Source organism: Helicoverpa armigera, chromosome 1, assembly GCF_030705265.1.
Source record: "Helicoverpa armigera isolate CAAS_96S chromosome 1, ASM3070526v1, whole genome shotgun sequence".
Classification (NCBI taxonomy): domain Eukaryota; kingdom Metazoa; phylum Arthropoda; class Insecta; order Lepidoptera; family Noctuidae; genus Helicoverpa; species Helicoverpa armigera.
In genome coordinates this window covers 2,843,494-2,865,755 of record NC_087120.1, presented here as the reverse complement: position 1 = coordinate 2,865,755, position 22,262 = coordinate 2,843,494, and the positions used below count along the sequence as shown (strand labels likewise).

The window sequence follows — 22,262 nt, the reverse complement described above, 5'->3', positions numbered from 1 at the left end:
TCAGAAATACTTCATTAGCAATGCCGTCGTGTAACACGCTAAGCTCGACTGTCACAAAACATGAAAAGAATAATAATTGTAAAAATTAGCGAGTCGCTGTAAAGAATACTGGTCGCAAATGCAATTGGCAAATAACATAATTGATTGATATGACTTTAGCAAAAGAGATGTACTAACCCGTTCTACTGATGCTGGCTCTCGACAATGAGCATGATAGATTGGTGCTGCTGAGCGTCGGCGTGGATGGTAGGCACAGAGCGCAAACACTCGATCTGGTGAGCTGCCCAGTCTTTCTTCTGGCAGTACGTAGAGCAATAGGGGGTGCGACGACAGAGAGAGCACTCAGCCGATGCCTCGCGGTTGCAATTTGCACACTATATGGACAAACTGTGTTATCAGGAATGGGTACTCAATAATTGATACGACCTTCCCTGTAAAGTCGCCTTCTTCCAAGTCTTTCTAAATATAAGATCCACAAAAACTGGGGTAATATATTTTAGAGGCAATCATTTGATCCATAATTTTATTAGGTTTGTACCCCCGTATTTATTCCGCTAGCCTATTAAACTGAGTTTAACAAGTACATATTTAGAAATAAAATATTTGCATCCAAAATAGCTTACGCAGTTTTTATTAGACCTTATATTATTAGGTATACTTATTAAGATTTTAGTAATTATTTACTACGTAGTTAATATGTTGTGCATCTCATATTGCAGACAATAGTGAATTGTAAAGTAATGCTGTGGTCCTAAAGTTACATCATATCAAATTGCACTGTGAAAATGTGCTTTGTATTTAAAATCTTTTTCACATTGTGCTTCTGTACAGAATACCATCCTTGGTTGTCACAACCACGCGTATTATGTGTGCATGTATGCATGTAGCTATACATATATGCATGCGCGCTATGTGTGCACGTATGCATGTAGCTATACATCTATGCATGCGTGCTATGTGTGCACGTATGCATGTAGCTATACGTTTATGCATGCGTGTTATGTGTGTATGTGTGTATGTATGTATGTATGTATGTAGCTATGTATGTTTGTATGTAGTTATATGTGAATGCATGCGTGTTATGTGTGCACGTATGTATGTAGCTATACGTCTATGCATGCGAGTTATGCGTGTATGTATGTAGCTCTGTATGTAGTTATATATGCATGCATGCGTGTCGTGTGTGCACGTATGTATGTAGCTATACGTCTATGCATGCGAGTTATGTGTGTATGTATGTATGTATGTAGCTATGTATGTATGTATGTAGTTATATGTGTATGCATGCGTGTCATGTGTATGTATGTATGTAGCTATGTATGTATGTATGTAGTTATATGTGTATGCATGCGTGTTATGTGTGTATGTATGTATGTATGTAGCTATGTAGTTATATGTGTATGCATGCGTGTTATGTGTGCACGTATGTATGTAGCTATACGTCTATGCATGCGAGTTATGCGTGTATGTATGTAGCCCTGTATGTATGTATGTAGTTATATATGCATGCATGCGTGTTGTGTGTGCACGTATGTATGTAGTTATACGTCTATGCATGCGAGTTATGTGTGTATGTATGTAGCTCTGTATGTATGTACGTAGTTATATGTGCATGCATGCGTGTTGTGTGTATGTATGTTGCTATATGTGTACGCATGCGTGCTATGTGTGCACGTATGCATGTAGCTATACATCTGTGCATGCGCGCTGTGTGCACGTATGCATGTAGCTATACATCTGTGCATGCGTGCTATGTGTGCACGTATGCATGTAGCTATACATCTATGCATGCGTGCTATGTGTGCACGTATGCATGTAGCTATACATCTATGCATGCGTGTTATGTGTGCACGTATGAATGTAGCTATACATCTATGCATGCGTGCTATGCATGCGCTATACATCTATGCATGCGTGCTATGTGTGCACGTATGCATGTAGCTATACATCTATGCATGCGTGCTATGTGTGCACGTATGCATGTAGCTATACATCTATGCACGCGTGCTGTGTGTGCACGTATGTATTTGGCTATGTTTATGCATGCATGTTTGTATTTAGGTATATGTCTATGCATACGTGTTATGTGTGCATGTATGTATGTTGCTATATGTTTATGTATGCGTATAGTTATGCATACGTGCATATATCTATGGACGCGTGCATTCATTTCCTGTTATGAATAGGCATGAATCATAATGCAAATGCATGAACGTACACCTGTGTAATATGCGTTACGCTTGTATGTAAATATGGGTGTACCTGTGCTTATGTATATGCATGCATCCCTATAGAGAAGAGTGTCCATTTGTGCCTATATATATGCATGCATGTATGCATGTTTATAGATAAGGGTGTGCATGTTTACCTCTGTACCAATGTATGTATGGTCGTCGTTTAGATATGGGTACATATGCATAAGTATGCGCATACGCATGGATGCGTGTATGCATTTGTATTGGAAGTGCATGCTCGTATTCATGCATGCGCATGTGTGTTTATGCGTGCATGTAACCGTAAGTGTGTAAGAATAAGTGCTGATGTTTACCTGTGTGTAGCTATAGGTATACATGTATACTTGTACCTTCGTTTATACAAGCATATTTGTGGGTAGTAGGTATGGCTGTGCATGTAATATGTACCTGTGTATATGCACGCATGTGCATTGGTATCAGGAGGCATGTGCACCTGCATGCATGTATGCCTATGTGTGTAGATATTGCTGTGTTTGAATGTATCCACAAGTCCTTTGATTTATCAAACAACCAAAACTCGAAAGCATTGCACCCACAATTCCGCAAGCAGTAATAACAATGGAGTCCATAGGGCAGCAGGCTTTGAAAATGAAAGCCATCATGGATGATATGTCCAGTTTCCGATAAGCTTTTGTGTATAAGTGTGTAATTGCGGAAGCAAAATGGCGTCAGAACAACATGGCCGCCAAACGTAGCTGCATTCAATATGGCGGCACAAGTTTGAATTTCAAAATGGCTTCCCCTCCCCCCCCCCATCAGGTGCCGCGCATGCGTTTGTGCAATGCCTTAAACAGCGTACCTCACGGTAAAACAAAATGGCGTCTGCAATGTTTCGATATAAAATGGCGGAACTTGAATCAAAATGGCGGATCTTGATTTAAAATGGCAGATCTCGACCCAAAATGGCGGATTTCGACTAAAATGGTGCAACATATCAAAATTTGACAACTTTTGCCTAGCGAACTAGCGATTTATATGGCAAGTGGATGATCCAAGTCTAAAAAAGCTCAAACGTAGACACGATACTCCAAATCCAAAACTGCAGCAGCTCGGTGTTAAAATGCTATAAAGTACATGACAAGCCAAACGTTTCACCCTCTAATGCCCGTTGTTAGTAAGGTTAATGCAATGGTAAAAACTTAGCAGTCACACCTTAAAGTCTAGACTGACCTTTTTAGCTTCAGTGTCGTCCACGTTGTGCAGCGACACCTGTTCGGCGTCTACGTGCGCGTCGACGCTCGCGGCAAGCAGCGCGGTAGCTCGCTCCTGCTCGAGGCGCTCTAGCTGCCGGGCATTCACGACGCGAACGTCCTCCACGCACTGTTTTAATTCCGATGCTAGTCTCACTAACGATTGACCGATGTCGTCCAATCTTTTGAGTACACCACTCATATCGGGAAGTCCTAAAACATTTTTAATCGATGAATTGCCTTTAGAGACTACAACCGAAACGACTCCACTAAAACGTTTAAGAACGTTCAGCTTTATTCGCGCCGTAGAGTATTTACTGATTATCCGAATTAATTGCATTGTTCGATAAATTGATTATTGCCCGTTGATGATAGTCCCTAAATACCGGAGGACATGGCCACCCACGGCCAGCTAGGGCCGCAGATGGCCGTCACTCAACACGACTTATCGCGGCGACGTCACGAACGGAAATGAACGCAACCCGCAGGACCTAGGATGCCTAACCGGTGCAAGGGGGAATGGGGGAAGTGGTGGTGGGGAGGTGGTGGGTGGTAGGTGGAGGGTGGTGGTGGTGGTGGTGGTGGACGGTGGAGGGTGGTGGGTATTAACGGTATGGAGGGTGACGGGTGGGGCGGTGGTGTGAGAAGGTGGGTTAAGGTGTAACAAGGTGGGTAAAAGGGGTGGGTATACAAGGAAGTGGACGGACGGAGGGCGGTTTTTGGAAAATGAGATGGAAAAGACGAAGAAGAAAGAAAGAAAAATAGAGGACTAAAATTGTTAAACTTAGGATGACAGAAAGCTTAATAAAATAGAGTAATTAAAAATAACTTATCCAAATCAAAGAACGAAATAGTATGACAAAAGAAGATAAAGAGGTTGAGAATAGTATAAAGTTTTGTTTGCTATGTGACCCATCGAATCTTTTTTCAATTTCAGAATTTAAAAGTAAAAGATATCAGTTTGGAAAACGTTAGGACCCCGGATTTAAACACTTTTCACACGCGGAAATGTAACTAAATGGTGCTCAGATGGAACACCAAAGCATGAGCAGGAACCAAGTTCAACGCGGACGACCTAACTGAACAACCGAGCGAACCGAACTAAGGCAATGGCTAGGGTTCAGGCTTTCCAGAAATTGTAGCCGGGGCTCGAATCTGACGCATGCGCTGTTGCCCTGTTAGGTCTTGTATCAAGCAAAAAGGGACCCTAGGATAGCTAGCTTCGGTCTTTTCCATACTGTACCGAGCTCGTTTATTTTGCGTAGGATACGTCTGAGGGGAAAATCAATAATTCCCGGGCCGTCGCTAGCTACGCAGTTCCGAAACAAAGAACAAAGACCCTAAAGTTTTAAGACAGCTGATCACCCTAAAGTCCCTTCGTGTTTACAAACATTATCCTTAAATAGGTCAAGGTTAGGGATAAAACAGCTTTGATGAAAAAAAAACAATAAGCACGTGCAGGATTATATTATCGGCAAATGATTATTTTGAAGAAAGTTTACAGGTTTGGGGTAACATTGTAGTTTACCTTATCCCAGTCATTGAACTTTACACGACCGTGCTCCGTGACCGAGCTTAGGGTAGGTCGTTGAGGTTTGTTGTTTTTGATGCAAACCTGTTTATCAAATTTTTCTGAAGCATTTTTAGTTTTTAAAAATTATAATCTTAGATCTCTACTCATCCTAGATGTTGCATAGCTTGCAGTTTGAGGGTGGTCGCAGTGTAGATGAAAACCCCCTTTACACCCGATATAAACGGAGTATGGGTTGCATTTATTGATCGGATGAGGAAGGTACACCAGGTTGCCTAGATACAGCTCAGAGAACAAAGAACTACCTGCGTGGGCAGTAGAAGGGAGGCTTGGGATGGGAGAATTTTATCCCGCAAAATGGAACATTCTAGATGCGTTCTATGGAAAAGAGAGGGGGGAACCATCTCCTCCCCTAAATGCATGCCCACTCGGGTGCAGGATTGTGTAAGGGAGGGTAGGGCGGTGCACCACAACTAGGAGTCTGGAGAATCAGGGATGGGGGAGGTAGTTTCGCACCATACTCCCGAATGCATTCCTCCTGCTGTGGGGGGTGCATTATCGATTCGGCCCGGGCATCCGGGCACCTCAGCTATTTAGCTCCAAAACAAAGAAATTACGTTTTGTGTAAATTTACACTAAATAACCTGGTTTAGTGATGCGATTAGCATTAAGTCAGCGTACAAATGCTATTTTAAATGATATTTAACAATGCAAGACAAATATGCCCTTTTAATTGACTATGTAATTGAAAACCTGGTGGAAGTTTTTAATTTGATATCTTGATTTATTGATTAATGTAACTAATTCGCGTGCAGTCACATAATTACCTCTACGGTTTATAACTTTTTAAGATGAATCTCCGAAATCTTTATTTCTTATTTCATTGTTTCAATAAAACTTCCAAACTACTTAGATTTCGATTAAATTCGAAAATCAAAAATTTAATGAGTAAAGATTTTCTAAAACTCCAAAAAATAATTACGTAAATTAAATATTTTTAAGGCCCTCAACTATGATGCGTGGGGTGGGAGGGGAACGGGAATCAACATCCACGCCCTAGTTTATCTAGATATGCCTCATTAATATGCACGTCCAAAATTCGACTCACTCATGTTTTTCGTTTGATATCCTTTGTCTTAACTACAGCTACTGACTTTTTGTGATGACATTTGACTAGAAATCAATACATAATGATATCTACTACAGCTGTATCTACCATTTGCATCAGGACCCATTTCACTGGACAACTTCTATCATGCTTGACGTTACTCATACCAATAGAAACAGTTTTCCGCATCAGAGCTATCGTTAAGTCATCATGTGCCGCATGTGATACCAATAGGCATGTAAACCAGTATCGAATCCTCCCACAAAGCTGGGTCCCTTGCTACCCAGGGGGATAAGAACTTGACCTTGTGGCAACAAGTGCCGAGTCAACTGCGGTGCTCATGACGTCACCCTAGGTAGGTCAGGGTTCGTGTCTAGGGGAAACGGTGACGTCATCGTTTTTTCAGCCACAACAAACCGCGCTGGGAGGCCATTTCATTCATGGGTGTAGGGTTAATGCGTAATGGCGATGCGCAGGCTTAGCTATGCGTTCATTCACGACTTTTAACACCTTTCTGATCATTATGGGTGCATGCATCGTCATGACGGATCATTCCACTTAGTTCTCTAACACGGCTGGTGTTTCCAACAGCTACCAGCTACCTAGACCAAAGCTTAGGTGGTCCTACCAATAAAGCGTTGACTGATCCGTATCCGAAAGTTTGACTTTGTGGTTACCTATGAAAAATCTTAGTGTAACTTAACGTTTTACGAGACATGAAACTACAGCGTGAAACTACTTAGCAAAGTATTGACATCACATTTTTTTAATCACTTGATTTATGATCGTTTTAATCAGGCTCGGCCACATTTTGCCTAACGAGAGCTGTTCGTTCGTATTTCCGTAAAAATAACATGATATTTCTGTTTATATGTAGACAAAAATTAAATATTAAACATTAATTGAATTGCGTACTGCGTTTCTTTATTTCCGCGTTGCGCATTGCACGCAGGTAGCGGGGATGGATCAATAAATTGCCAGCCCTTGCATGTCCTAGATCTAGCTTTGGCCGGGACCACACAGAACAAAGAACAACTATATTTAATAAAAAAAAGATTATTTGTAAATATTTAACTATCGTATCCGATACGATCTTTTACCTGAAGGCTTAGGTAGGAAGGTGGATGCAATACTCTGTGGTAATCGCGCTTTTGGGCTTTGTAAAGGTAATCAGCTGAATAATGTTGCTGAGGAGTTTGTTCCACCATTTCTTTATCACAGCAAAAACACGTGAAGTGGTGAAGGGCTGGCTTTTTAAAGTTTGTCTTATGTAAAATTGCCCTTCAAGAACTATGTTTTCCTTACTTTTGATAAATGACTTTTTATCCTTTGAATATACAATCTTGGTGATAATGGTGGCAGTGAATCTAATTCTAGGTGAATTAGATAATCTTTAAAGATGCTTGTGATTAAATTCATCGTTACATACCCTAGCCTAAAGATAGGTACCTATGTAAAATGCACAGATTAATAGCGTTCAGAGAGAACAGCTGAATGAACTAAATATATTTTGGTGTTCAGAAACGTACTAAAACTTAAGGTTTAGCCTATTGTAACCGTTTTGAGAAATATAATCGCCAGTTTAAGAAAAAAAAATCAATTTAAAAACTGTTTCTGACGTATTAGTAGCTACATTGGGATCAGTGAAAGCAATTTTCATCCATTAAAGTGAAAGCGAATTCCATCGCTTGGCGTTGTTGGCAAGGTGCCAACTGCGCCAAGTTCTCGACCACGTGGGGAGTGCTTAGCATAATCGATACCACGTTTGGACGCCCGACTACCCGCAAGTTCATAGACCATAGAGCCTTGAACTTACAGGCAACAGGTATTTTATAGGGGTAGGTCAGTAAACGAGTACGAGTGTAAAGTCACAGAGGGAAGACGTAGCTTCTTGAGACGAAGAAGGAATTTGCACCACATAATTATGTCTTTATTTTATAAAGAATCATGTATCCCTTATGACTTTGGAAATGTCTTTTATTTATTTAAATTATCATCTAATGAGTTAAATATATTTTTTAATTGACTTCTCTGGACCAAAGAGGTACTCTGTATCGGTATAATTTGCAAGGGTGATGCATGCGGGGAGCAAGGGGGCGCATAGCCCGGATATATTGATTTGTGGGCTGACCTGCAGCAATCTGTAGGTTGTCTAGATTCGCAGGGTGGCCAAACGGGTGAGCCAAGGGGTGGGGGCAACCAGGAACAGGACACGGGATGCTGTAACCACCCAACCCCTACCCAAAACCACCCCACGTACGTAAGCAGAGGTATATACCGGTGCATACGTAGAATAAATAAATTGACCACAAAGAAATTTGTGTTTTCTGATAGTTATTGCACTGATACTATTGATTTATCGGCAGATGAGCCTAAAAGTACATTCCAAGGCTAATTATGCATATTAAAACGTTAATTAGCTGATCAATTCATCTGAATTATCATTAGATCCGGACTTTCTTCGCTGCATATATGCCAAAACACGCTGACAACAACATTAAAATCAAGATTTATAATTATAATATTTATAAAATTGAATACATGTCTTTGTTCTTAACAAAGGTTAAAGTTCGCAAAATCTAGGACAGGGTGTAACTCAAATATCTGCAATGCGGACGCGACTGCGCAATGCATTTGGGTGCAAGGGAGTGGGTGCAGAGGGGTGCACCACCGAACATTCTAGACCTGCGTCCCGGCGCTTCCTACATGACTACCTACATATATACCTCACGGGTAGCTTTATTGATTTTGTAAGGTACTGGATACTGTTGCAATTATTCTAAGGCCAACAGAAATTGTACACAGGTTCATATCATCATTAATTTTAATTCAGTATTTAAATAAGTATACGTTACTGTACTGACTAAAATCTTTATTCGCATTATCAAAGTCCGGTAATAGTAGTATTAAGTGTAAGATTTGTAAAAGGCCATTCCCAATTTTGTGGGAGCAGGCTCAGGGAGATGAATAAGAATCATCTTCAACTTAACCAGGACATTATCATAGCTTTTTTGTAGTCGAGGTGGTCTAGCGGGTAAAGAACCAACAGCTCAAGTATGAGAGTTCGATTCCAGGTCATGCAAATTTTCTGAGTTTGTATGTACTTTCTAGGTACGTACATACAGTGGTGGTCACATAATTAAACACCCCCTTATTCGCAGCTAAAAGCCAATTACCACAACTGGCATGGGTTAAAGTACGGTATAAAATGTAATGTTATTATTATTAAATCCCATAACATTGTGATCTTTAGCTGAAAAACAAAATGTAGTTGCTATATTTTAGTTCTTTAGATATAGCGCTCTGTGGGAACCGAACACTAACATATGTAGCGGATTTTTGTCTAGTTACCCAATTAAAGACGGTAAAAGCTGAGCTAAGAAAAAATAACGAAACATAGTAAAGACACCATACTTTTTTAAAACTGATTTAAATATTTATCAGACTTCAAATTAGGTAACATTTTTTTTCACTAAAAGTCCAATCAATTAGTATCAATACGACTGTTGAACTGTCATAAGGGCATGGTAGTAAATTAACTACAAAAGACTTATTAATGTCATTAAAAGGTTTGAGAACAACTAAAAACCGACGCCAAAGAAAACTTATCTGCCAACAGACTTTAGGGAGCTTATTAGCAGATAAAGAACTATTCACATTATTCAGAACTTATATTTTCTGAGTCATCTTATGCAAAAGGGACGACAACTGTGTCTGCAAACCTTTTAGACGACAATTAGGCCAGGAAAAGAATAGAAGATAATAAGAAATAAAGTTTTTTTAAAATGCCCAGGTAACTTAATGATCGAACAGTGTCTTTCATTATGTGACCACCACTGTCTAAGACACCAATAACCGTGTTTCGGAAGGCACGATAAACTGTAGGTAGCGGCTGTCATTTGAACATCCTTGGAAGAGGTCAGATAGGAAGTCTAGTAGGCTTCTTGTAAAACACTGGTACTCAGCTTCATCTGGTTAGACTGCAAGCCAACCCCAACGTAGTTGGGAGAAAGGCTAGAAAGATGATGATGTCATAGCTTTTTGATACTTACGCCAACATCTCAATCTCAAACTTTTCCTGACAATTACAAATTGCAATTACAACTCAATCAAAACGAAATGCTGAAGAACCTACGTAGTAATATAAGATTCTCGACATATTATACCTATACTTCGTTCATAATATAGAATTTTAAATTTAATTTGAAGCAAGCAGCTGAATCATCGTACAGTATAGTTCCTATAGGAATACTTTAATACTGTTTACAATTATAGATACAGTCATAGTGTATCCAAAATATCTATAATTACAGCTTGGTAAGTTTTAGAGAATTTATCCTAATTTCCCTCATTACCTTCCTAGCCTATTCCTAACTATTGGCATCGGCCAATGTAACACCTACAACTGTTCAACAACGAGCGACTACTTATCTACCTCTAATTTCACACGAATAGTATCTTACCATAAGGCTAAGGCATAAGGCTGTCGAGGACCGTCAAAGATGTACGGTTCGCAACAAAAGTCCATTGAAACGATCGAATAAAAAAAAACCGTTAAACCTTCCATAAGGTTCTCTGTCGACTACAGAACAAAATAAACCCCGACAAACAATTAGTGGACTTAGTTTTTACATTTGAGATTTCATGTTTTGCAAAGTGTCCTACTACTATCTTATTTTTATTTTATTGCTATTTATGTTTTATTGCTGTCTGAACAAACGAAATGATATGCTGGCTCAGTCATCGAAGAACTAGCTGCACAGACAGATAGATGGTCACCCACTCTATCTACAGATATCCTAAGAACATAACTTAAGTACAACACAACATTTTAATCGACAGAAAGATAAGCAAGTTATTACTTGGACACAACCTAATCTCGTCTACATTTTACAAAAAAAAATCTTTTCTTTTTTTTACTTTGACAATACATCAACAGGTGTCATACTGATCGGCCAAAGATGTTGGGTTCAACGACCTAATCATCACATCTTCCTAAGACCCAGAACCTCGTACTAAAGTCATAATAAAGCCAATTTCAACTAGCACATTTCGAGATACCGGCCAAAATAATACGGCGCAATTCGTCATACCCCCTATTGCGTAGTTTCATCATCCCACTGCATTTATTGGAGGGGGTGGGCGACCAGAAGCAGGGAGATGCGCGTTTTCCCGCATCCGCTACCATATATGGTAGCGAAAATTCGCGACGCAACAGGGTGGTGCAACGGTGCGTTTGATTGGTGAGTCTAGATTTAATCAACCCCGCACCTCGACCCCCTCAGGAGGGCGTTGTCGAGTCCAGCTCGATCGATCTAGCTTCCCGGCTACCCGATGAGTACTTCAATATTACGTTATGAAATTGTATTTGCATCTTGCACACGGAAACAAGGGATGTTGATAAAAAAGTAATAACATCTAAAGTTATTTGATTGGTACGGCAATTTAATAATTAGAAAGTCTAGGTAAAATTATAAAAGAGCAAGTAGCTTAGTCATCGATAAGTGGCAATATCTAATATTTTTGTTTTGTACAATATTTCTTTTTAAGAGATATGTATAATGAAAAAAAATAATTAAAACTCTCCTGTTGCATAGTCCTATGCCAAGGTATTCAAAGACCATAGAGCAGGCTATACCACGACAGCAGATAGCTCTACCCTCGGTTAAGCTGTCGAGTACTTATCAAGAAAGGCCTACTTTCATATGTATAGCTACATCAAAACCAAAAATAACATGTCTGCTTTTTTTAAAATCAATCACATGATGAGTAGCTACCACAGGCCATCGAAGGCCATCGAAGGCGGGGTAGGCCCCGGAAGAGATGGCGGGACGACCTGAATGCCTACAACCCTGATTGGTGGGAAGACTCAAAAGACCGAGAGGTGTGGAGACAAAATGGGGAGGCCTTTGCCCAGCAGTGGGACAGTAAAGGCTAAGCAAAAAAAACACATGATGAGTAACAATGAAATTAAGGCTAAATACAAAGTATGAAATCACGATGATGATAAATATTATACCTAACCATTATATCTAACCATTTTTTCATTCGTCACTGCATTAGGAATTACTTTTACAATGAGGGCGACACTGACCTGTTTTATTGAGATCCTTACGTATCAAGTACCTAGGTAGTAGGTAACCACCGTGAGAGTCGAACCTGGCGTGGTCGGCCCACGGATTGGTGACGATCTAGCTAAGTCATATCGAGTACCACTGTGATTCGGAAGACACGTTGGTGTCATTTGAACGTCTTTGGCAGTATAAATCTGACACCTAAGGTCTGACGACCAGTCTTACCGGGGGGTACCGGAATGTCCAGCTAATAGGGTTGAGGTCAGATATCAATCGGTACATGTGAAACACTAATATAATCTACTGCATCCAGTTAGACTGAAAGCCGACTGAAATATCGTGTATAGGATCGTATAAGCTTTGAGTAAACCCATGGAGAAGAAAATAACAAGCGGAGGTGCCATAAAGGAAAGTCGCCTAAGAAAGTAGCGCGCCAAAATGAGGATGAGCGGGAGACGAGGAACCTTACTGTTTTCGCCCTAATATGCTCCTTGGTCTCGCATTTTTTTTGTAATAGCAAAAATCATTGACAGATGTCTCAAAGAAACTCGTTATTTCACTCGTAACTGATCGTTTTGTTCATGCCAATCTTACGAATTTGACCTAGAAGACGGCGCCTGATCTATCTGCATAATGGCATATCCACTCATCTTTCCTTACTCCGTGAGTAATCCCTTCCAAATGATGAGTACCCCTCGAATTGAAAGGTTAAAGTAAATAATAATGTACATGGTCTAGACACATAGTACATGAGGGGTGGAAGGAACGCAGACAGGTATTAATTTCCACAGCCTCCCCTTGCTGACATAAACATATGTAGAGTTGTAACAGTGCAAACAAACGCAATTTTGAATTTTGGACGCATGCCGATTCGACCGATGCAAAATAAATGGGAGGCCTGTGGACGTCCTAGTGATGAGTTGTATTTGAAGTAGAAATTAGGTTTTGTACTTTTCGCTTTTTTACAAGCTTTTATTTAACTTAGATTAAAGACACAAATATCTGTAAAGCCAAGCGAAGTGGCTGTCTTTGCGAAAAACTCAGCCAAAATACTATGCGACTGAACTGTGTTACTGGTTACTATCATATTTTGTAGCAAGTCACCTAGCTGCAAGATAAACTGAAGTACTTATATAAAAAAAATCTAAACGACAAAATTATACACTATACAAGGATACTTTTAAAGGTCGATTTTCTTCGATTTTCAAAAAGAAAGCAATCAAATTACAGGCTTAAGCGTTTTGTTCTCAGAACTGTCTATTATCATCTGCCTAGCCTTCTCCTAATTATGTTGGGGTCAATTGGGGTGGCCTCCAGTCTGACCGGATGCTGCTGAGTACCAGAGTTTTATAATTGGCAACCCAGGTATACGGCCAACCTGTTACCCATTGCTTAGACCGGTTGTCAGGCTTAACGACTAATGACTACCCTTAACGACTGCCAAAGATGTTCATATGACAGCCGGCACCTACAGTTTATCGTGCCTTCCAAAACACAGAAGTACGCGTCATGACACGATGGTCACCCTCTACGGACCGACCGCGCCAAGCGTTGCTTAACTTTATGATCGAGCGATCCACGCAGCTTTGACTTAGCCCCTAGCTCTACCTAGGGCTTAGTATCGAGTTTTCAGATCTGTCTATGAATATTATAAATAGAACTCCTGAAAAGGAGCGTCACGTTTGTGGTATATTTTCGACAGGGCATTAGAAAAGACGGAAGACCTATTATGTTCCCTTGAATGATGTGTGAATTAATGTATTAGTGACTGTTACTTTAAAAATCAAGATAACTATGAAAGTAAAAAAATTAAAGGTAAATTGTTTTTAATACTCGGAGTCGAGAGTTTGCGATCATTTCCGTAACTCATGTCGAAGATTTTCAATAAATCATAAATGCCAGCGAATATTACTCATACTCGAACAATGCAATTACGTATGTGCGCCGATATTTCATAATTATGTGATAAAGTTCAGAAGTCAGTACTGCAGGGTCCATTCAGAACAATCGCAGAGAGAAGCTAACGCTAGCTTTTCATACCAAGTACATAGTCGCGGAAGCAAAAACACAATACAAATTGCCTGGTCACCCACTAAATATAACATTTACATACATTAATTATAGTCAAAACGCAAAGCAGAATATATGAACAATTATGCGTATTCGATAGAGCTCATAGTTGATATGTAGAAATACAATTTGCTTTACTGCAGTTCTGCTGTATCGATCGCGTCTGGACCTTTGCAAGGCACCTATAAATAGATGAGTTTATGACATGCGCGTTATAACATTTGCTGTGCTCGTTTTTATTTGCATAAATATTTAAAAATATTGAAAAAATCGCCGGGCACAGCGTCTAAAAGTATCGTAATCTTAAAGAACCAAGAAATTCCGAATTGTTATTATTGTAATCCCTTTAACTTAAGATACGTATAAAGTATTGTCCCTAGCTAATTAAGTGCCTCACAAGATTTTTATTTTCAAATTGCATTTACTTTAAATAACATCGCCGAAGAGTGGTAATGTAGGCAAGCTGCAAAGCATGACACCTTATAGTAGGACAAACCTCGGAAAGAGCAACAAATTGAACAAAGCAAAATTTGTGATGTTAAAAACTACTGGATTTTTTTAACGATCTATTTGGAGGTATTTTGATCCATTACAAACTGTACGCTTTGATAAAAAGCCGTATAAATTACAAAAGAATGATTAAGCATAGATATTGTTTTGATCTTAGCCTTATTGCGCGAACCGCTACAGTTTGAATCCACAGACTCTAGTTTTGATAGAGCTCCGTAATACTAATATCAGATTGCTACAGGGTGCACAGCAAATTCCTAGTCTATGATAATTGAATTCGCGTACGATAAACATTTGCATTTGCTCGCTTTAGCCTTAATGCAACCGAACTCCGACTAATTGGAATTTTAATTTTATTTTTTTCGAGCTTACATCAGAAGAAAATATCACTGATAGCGCAGACAAGAAATAGTATGGATATTTTATTCGCTAACGCATATTATGAAATTTATTAGGCATAGCGTAACCTCTCAATAAGACGCAATATTAAGTTAAATTAAAATGGACCCCCGCATTATAGGTATGTAATACACATGTAAGAAACATTGGGACATAAAATTAAGTACTCATACACAAAAGGTTTTTAAAACAGAGACTAAATTCTAACAGCGTTTTCACACTAGCGGATTGTTAATGTAGGAATACGCGTGACGCACCAAGAGCAGAAAATGTCTGTCACGATTACTTGATCCAAACGTTGTTGCGCGGAAAAACCGAACGAAAATCCTAGTGTGAAAGCGCTGGAAGTAATTATGACTTAGCATATAAAGCTTACCTGGTATGGATTCCGCGTTTGTATCAGGATTCTCTAATATATGGTAGTCAGCGTTAGTGTCCAATCCTTCAGCAATCGTCTGCCAGGCCTCCTTAGAATTATTGCTATTGTTACTGCTCTGATGTATGTTGTCAACCTCGCCTTCTGCCAAATTGGTTCCTCTCCTCACTTTCGTCTTCTTTTCCTCGCTATCCTGGTTATGGCGTCTTCGTCTCTTATAAGGAGTGAACCACCGCACGGGGCCCATAGCTGGAAATTCAAGACTAGCATTATTTATCAAATCGATCAGAGTGCCTAGTTCGAGTTTTGTAACTTTCTCGATGCGTAAATTGTCATACAACTTAATTACGTAGCATTAATTTTAGAACTGATTATTTAATAAAGGCTGTCATCGGTACTTGGTTGTGTTATAAACGCGCTCACTTGCAAAATAGTAAACGTCATTATCCGGCAAAATGAATGATGGTGCTATAATCAAATCATGTGATGTAGCATACCACTCTTTACTTCAGCCAAGTTATAATTACGTATCGAGCGCGTAAACTTACAAAACTCAGAATCAGCACTCAGTACCTACTTGTAAAGTGTTTTTACTTTAAGCTGCAGGTGATATGTGTGTGAGTTAGTTTAGACTTTATATCAACAGAAGGAACATATAAAAATAAATAAAAACATATAAATATATCCTATCAATAAATATTAGGTATGTTTTACTAAATACACATTGCATATTGACACAAGTGCTGCGTCCGACTAGTGGCTTGAGGTGCAAATCAAGGAACAAGAATTATTTATAACAATTTGTACTATTTCCAAGTAATCCGATAGTGTTAAGCTGTAACTATTGACTTTCGAGAGTGATAGTCTTCATTCAAATTTATAAAGAAGCATCTACTTCTACTGCTATTCAACCCGCGGCAAGCGACCTAACACTGCAATTATTACAAGAAAAAAATATTCGTAATCTTTTGTATTAAATAACTATCTACCTACACTTCTACACTAATATAATAAAGAGGAAAGCTTATTTGTATCCCTAAGGGATCCGATACTAAGCCGATTTAAAAAAATATCACCGTTGGTGCGGGAGGCGGGTGAAACCGCGGGGAATTGGCTATATGTAATGTTGCGCATTTAACTGACCGTCTAGGAAGCGCCTAAAGTTGTTGATTAAATAAGACACTTATGGTACTTATGGTACTAAGCAGCTTAGTTTCAACAACCAGTCGAACAAATTACGGTTTTCGTTAGAAATCATAAATATTCAAGCGCTATTAAAAGGTAGTCTATGTAATCTATGTTCCTTTTGTTTAACCAAAACTCTGGAAGCGGAGAGTAATTTATTACTTTAGAAATTACGTCATTCAAGAATAAAGGTAGATACATACTTATGTGTCATGGCGTGTCGTGTATGACACTGATTTAAATAAAATTAGGTACACGGGTAGTCTAGAGCCTGAGAAAGGACATACATTGTGTACCCATATAGGTTTTAACCCGGCTGCGGGAGGTGGTTCCATCTGAACGTCCAGAAAACTTTCATAAAAGGCAATTTCCGCCTAATGCTAAACTTATATTAATACTTACATTTGTTTTATAGTAAGATTTTTTTGACCCTAGTTACGTCTGATATAAGCTACAGGAAGTACTAATTACTTTGCGCAATGTTAATGCCTTATGATAAGGATAGTTGTATTTTCTAAGTAAATCTTGGACACCAACGAGTGATTAAATGTGAAGGAAAACATGTCGGGAAAACCTGATCTAAAACGTCTGAAATCATTAACAAGCATTGAGCAAGCGGAGTGATTAACGTTTAATTTTTCTCCATGTGAGAGTAGGCCTGTGCCCAGCAGTGGGACGATGAAAAGGCTGATGATGATGAAAGATAGTCGCAAAACCGTGAGATCTTATGTTATATCCTAAGTCCTAATTATCACCCTAAGGAGGCAAACACCAATCTACTTTTTAATTTCTTTGACTAATTGATCTAAAAGCGCTGAACTCTCATTAATTTCAAATCATTTTGGTAATTATTAAGTGTCCAGGTGGCTTATTCGTTAAAAAATCCCAAAAAATAAACCTAAACCGTCTTACCACAAAAATATTTAAACGTCAGTTTAGGCCTTGTCTAAAAAAAAATTCAAATTATGACGTTGACATATGGTTCATTTTGTAGCCAAAATTTTATTAGACAAGTGTAAAACAGGGGTTAAAGTTTTTGTAGTAAGGCCATTAGTATTTTAGGTGCATCGGCCTAGAAGTCAGTGCCTAATAGATTATTAGTTTTTATAATTTTAACTTTTCAGCGATAAGCGTAGTTGTTTCTGTCCGCATTAGTAGAAAGTTTTCATCATTATGAATAGTATACGCCCAGCGAGGAAGTTAACATAGGTCGTTGCCGAATTCCCTCGACCTTCTCTGGTCTCCATCAGCAGGTCAGCTACAAACCTTCACTGTTGTACAGTGTTATCCGACCTACACCTGAGGGTCAAGTCTTCACCCTATTACGCATGCCTGCAGTTTTCCAAAGTTTCCCTCGATTTAACAGAGTTTCTATCATCAGATCCTGACTTGACGACTATGAGTCGACCTGAGAAGTATACCATATCAAACAAAAAACAATTTTGCAAATCGGTCCAGGCGTCTTTAAGTATCACCGATTACATGCATAAAAAAATAAATAAAAAAGACATCGACAAATCGAGAACCTCCTCCTTTTTGGAAGTCGGTTAAAATTACTTTTTAGAAGTTATCTATACTAAGGACAGAGAAGATTTTTTTTCGTTTGTTTGTTGTCTAAAGGTTCCGAAACTACTGAACCGATTTGAAAAATTATTTCTATGTTGGACCGGTATACTCTTCTCGAGTAATATATCTATTTTTTCCCAGAATGGGCAGTAGTTCCTACGGGACGCAAGTGAAGGGAAACATCTTGAGGGAATTTGGACTTCGTCTTTCGTCGAGTCTATAATCAACAATCCACCCGAAGGTATGGTGGTGAAACACTACTTCTCTGTATTAGACGAGGCTTGCAGTAAAATACAAGTCGAGTGATTATGCTTGTATGCAAAGAAAGAGTAGGTCTCTTTAAAGGCTGCGCAAATATTAGTATAATATACTTAGTTATAGTTGAAGATTCATTTGGATTACAACAACCAATCTAGATGCCGTGTCTCGATTAGAGACTGAAAGGTGACATTTGCTTCATACACTGTTATTGTTACAGCCTTTTTATCATCCCACTGCTGGGCATAGATCTCCTCTCACACGGAGAAGGATTGAGCATTAATCACCACGCTTGCTCAGTGCGGGTTGTTGATTTCAGACTTTATAGACCAGGTTTCCTCAAGATGTTTTCCTTCACCTTTTTATCAGCCATTGATGTCCAAGATATACTTAGAAAGTAAATACAAGCTTAGAAAAGTTGCATTGGTACTTGCTTGACCTGGAATCGAACCCACACCCTCATACTCGAGAGGTTGGTTCTTTACCCACTAGGCCACCACAACTTGCTTCATATAAATTATGTCAAATATCAATCTCTAATTGAAAAACAATGCATCGATTGGTTATTGTAACCCACAGTCAAAGCGCTTAGTAGATAGGTGTTGATAAAATGTTTGTTGATCAAAGTTTCTTGTTTCTAGCAACAACACTAGGAAGTGATTAAAAAGGCTATTATTGTTGCTATCCTAAGTAACTGATGTGAAAAAATGCTGATCAAATCAGCATTTATTTCTTTAGCTTAATTTCATTAAACTTAAGATTTAAATTAAAGAACCTACCTCTCTGCCTACCTCTCTGCTTCGCAAAATAGTGAACCGGTGTGAAATGCTAAAGTTCACGTTTACTTATTGTATGCTTTGGTATAAAAAAGCAGCCTACAAAGGCATATAAGGTGCAAACTATCTAAACAAAATTTCATCTAGTAAGGTGTAGCCGTTTTGACCTCCAATAGAACAAAAGCAAACGCACATTCGCATTTGGCATTAGTAAAGTATTTTTTAATAACTAATCCTATTTCAAATTATTTCAATCGCTCAGCACTAGATATTTTTAAACTTCATTACAAACTAACACCCACAGAGACCACAGAACCATTCCCAGAACCATTAAAAATATCAATAGCCCTCTTGCACTAAATAAACAAACCAACGCTGCTGAATCAATACGGAGAAGTTCCAAGTAAACGTAGGAAGCCTACAGCTATCAATTGCAAACCACAGAAAAATTGCAAATAGAACACCAATTAGTACGGTGTTATTACAGCAAAAGGCTTGCCCACTATTACTCGGTATTTGAAATTAAAAAGCTTTAGGTCGGTGAATGAAAGCAAGATTTTCCTTGAAGTCTGCGTAATATTATAATGACTGGAAGATGATGATGATTTTCAAAAGAATGATGATGATATCTGCATTGTAGGCAGCTGCAAATATAAAGCTTCTAAGTGAGCATAATTCTAAGTGTTTGCCTTGTATTTTCTCTTTCATAAACCCCATACAAAGATAGTGCACTGTTTTAGCTTACAAAGGATGACCTTGTTCACATCTGCCTGTCTATTGTCTTTTATAAGTTGTGTGCCTTTAAATGAAAATACATGGCTTAAAATCCCTGAGAACTACATATTTCCAAAAATGTACTATTCGTGTATAATTGTTATTTTGAAAACCTTTACCCTTTACAAGATACCTAAAATAATGCTAATTATCCTACAATAGCTACTTACTGTTATTTGCTGCATAATCTTGTGCATACATGCCTACTCATTACATTCAACTGAACATCTATTATTTAATTATATCTGTGTTGTTATCATCAATGTGGTCATTTGCCACAAGCAGTGTATTACAAGCAGAAGCCGGCCTATTGACTTGTATGTGGCATCACTGATTGTCAAAAGCATGAAGCATACTTACCTCTACCTCTGATCTCCACCATAATAGTACTATAGCTCTATAGTTACCTTACAGTACTCAGGATTGGAACTAAATCTAAATGAAAGCTGAATGAAAAATGAATGCTAATGATTTTGCATCCCTTCAATAAGGAAATACTATTCATACTGCAAGCATAGAGCCTGTTTGTTGTTACTACATTCCTACTGTATTGGTTAGGTTAGTGTATGTGTTGACCTATCATGCCTGGCTAATTACTGACTTACTGTATCCCAATAAAGTACTGTCACACCCCACCTGACTGATCATCACAGCATGCCCCACAGGTGCAACTGGTGGCATGAGGGGTCAGAATGCCCTCATCTATCAGGGCCTGGATACTTCGCCCACCAAACCTAATAGACCTTTTCCAGTCCTTGCTAGAAGCCCTTCCGCATAAGGCCTCGAATTCACTAGGCGTGTACCATTCCATTCCATATTTAATGCACCTGCCTCTACCACCAGAGCCAAACCTCAGTTTGTGCAGCTCGGCGGGCGTGTTCTTGCACCTGATCGGCAGGATAGGCATGTTGGCAGTCTCATCCCAGGAGCAAGCGCTCGTGTGTCGCGCGTTGGGCGTGCTCGAGCTGCTCTCCTCCTGCCGTGCCGGCGAAGGCGGATTCTGTATCACTATATGCGTAGGCTTAATTTCATCTGATACTGGCCCGCCTGATATAAAACCACTATCAACACATATCATAGGCTTGAAATGCGGCAGCTGATCTGACGTTATCACGTTAAATGTCGTCCCAGTAATGAGTGTGCCGACCGGCAGAGACACTGGTACAGTAACCACGCCATTAGAATCACTAGACAATCTTGTGTTTTTGATTCCAGTCGACAAAACAGCTCCGCCATCAGATCGGTCGGCATCGTGATCGGCCCCCGCCGACAGGGGATCGGCTTCGGATACTTCGGTAATGTCCGGCATAACGACGTTGTCCGAACCTCTATTCTCCGCCATATCTTGTTTCCGCCCACCCGTGGCATACACCCAGGCGGTGCTGATGATTTTTTTAACTAACACATGAACATTAAACAACTAATATTCACTCACACTAAGCGATTATCAACTTCAATCACTGATCCACGATCCGCCATTAAATCGAAAAATGAAAAAAACATTTCACGTACGCTGCTTAGGTTAAGGCGGGAATTTTAAAATTGATCTGGACCTACATAAATATAAATATTACATTCCGACGAAACGACAAGCACTCTCTTAACATGTAATATTTAGGAAAGCTCTACAATTTAGCTTTATTTAGCCTTATTAAAACAATAAGCGTCTTAGTTTTAATGTTTATAGCAATAAAGAGTTTTTATTCATATTGTTTTTGGCAGTATAAGTTGGTGTTGCCAAAGTTCGAAATCCATCATCCAGCAGAACAGTGCAAAAACTTCATGAAACATTTTGCTATTCTTCTTGAGTTAGATCTATGATTAGATCTTTCTAAAGCACAATAGATTTGGTAGTCTCAAATATATTAAACTAGTATTAATTCAAAGTATAAAAATCTTAAAACAGTAAGGAACATGAAGATTTTCAAAGATATATGTGACAGTTTGCTAAATCTATTTAATTTTTGCAAGTTATTTTATTATACTCCTGTTTAAGTATAGTTTAGAGCACAAACAACGCTATTGTGGAAATTATTGATTTTCCTGGCGCTTAGAACATGTTACGCCTAGCGAGCTAGCGTTGCGTTGGTAGAGTATTTATCTTTAGGTCCTGAACTCGCGCGAATTTTAAAATCTGTATTTTTCAGTTACGAAAATTATTGTAATGTATTGAATTGTTCAAGATTTAAA

At 39.0% G+C, this 22,262-nt stretch overlaps 1 protein-coding gene across 2 annotated transcripts in view; it reads right to left on the bottom strand.

Annotated features, from left to right (window-relative positions):
* LOC110377581 (deformed epidermal autoregulatory factor 1) overlaps positions 1–21,579 on the bottom strand; it is a 33,342-nt gene extending 11,763 nt beyond the window's left edge. For both annotated transcript variants that reach the window (XR_010277244.1, XM_064038366.1), the window contains exons 1-4: positions 20,709–21,579; positions 15,514–15,762; positions 3,426–3,658; positions 178–374 (exon numbers count right to left, since the gene is read on the bottom strand). Coding sequence is in view for 1 of the 2 variants with exons in the window: in XM_064038366.1 (XP_063894436.1) it covers positions 183–374; positions 3,426–3,658; positions 15,514–15,762; positions 20,709–21,414 (1,380 nt within the window). In the remaining variant the exon portion in view is untranslated. The remainder of the gene's footprint in view (positions 1–177; positions 375–3,425; positions 3,659–15,513; positions 15,763–20,708) is intronic.
* Between the last annotated feature and the right edge of the window lie 683 nt (positions 21,580–22,262).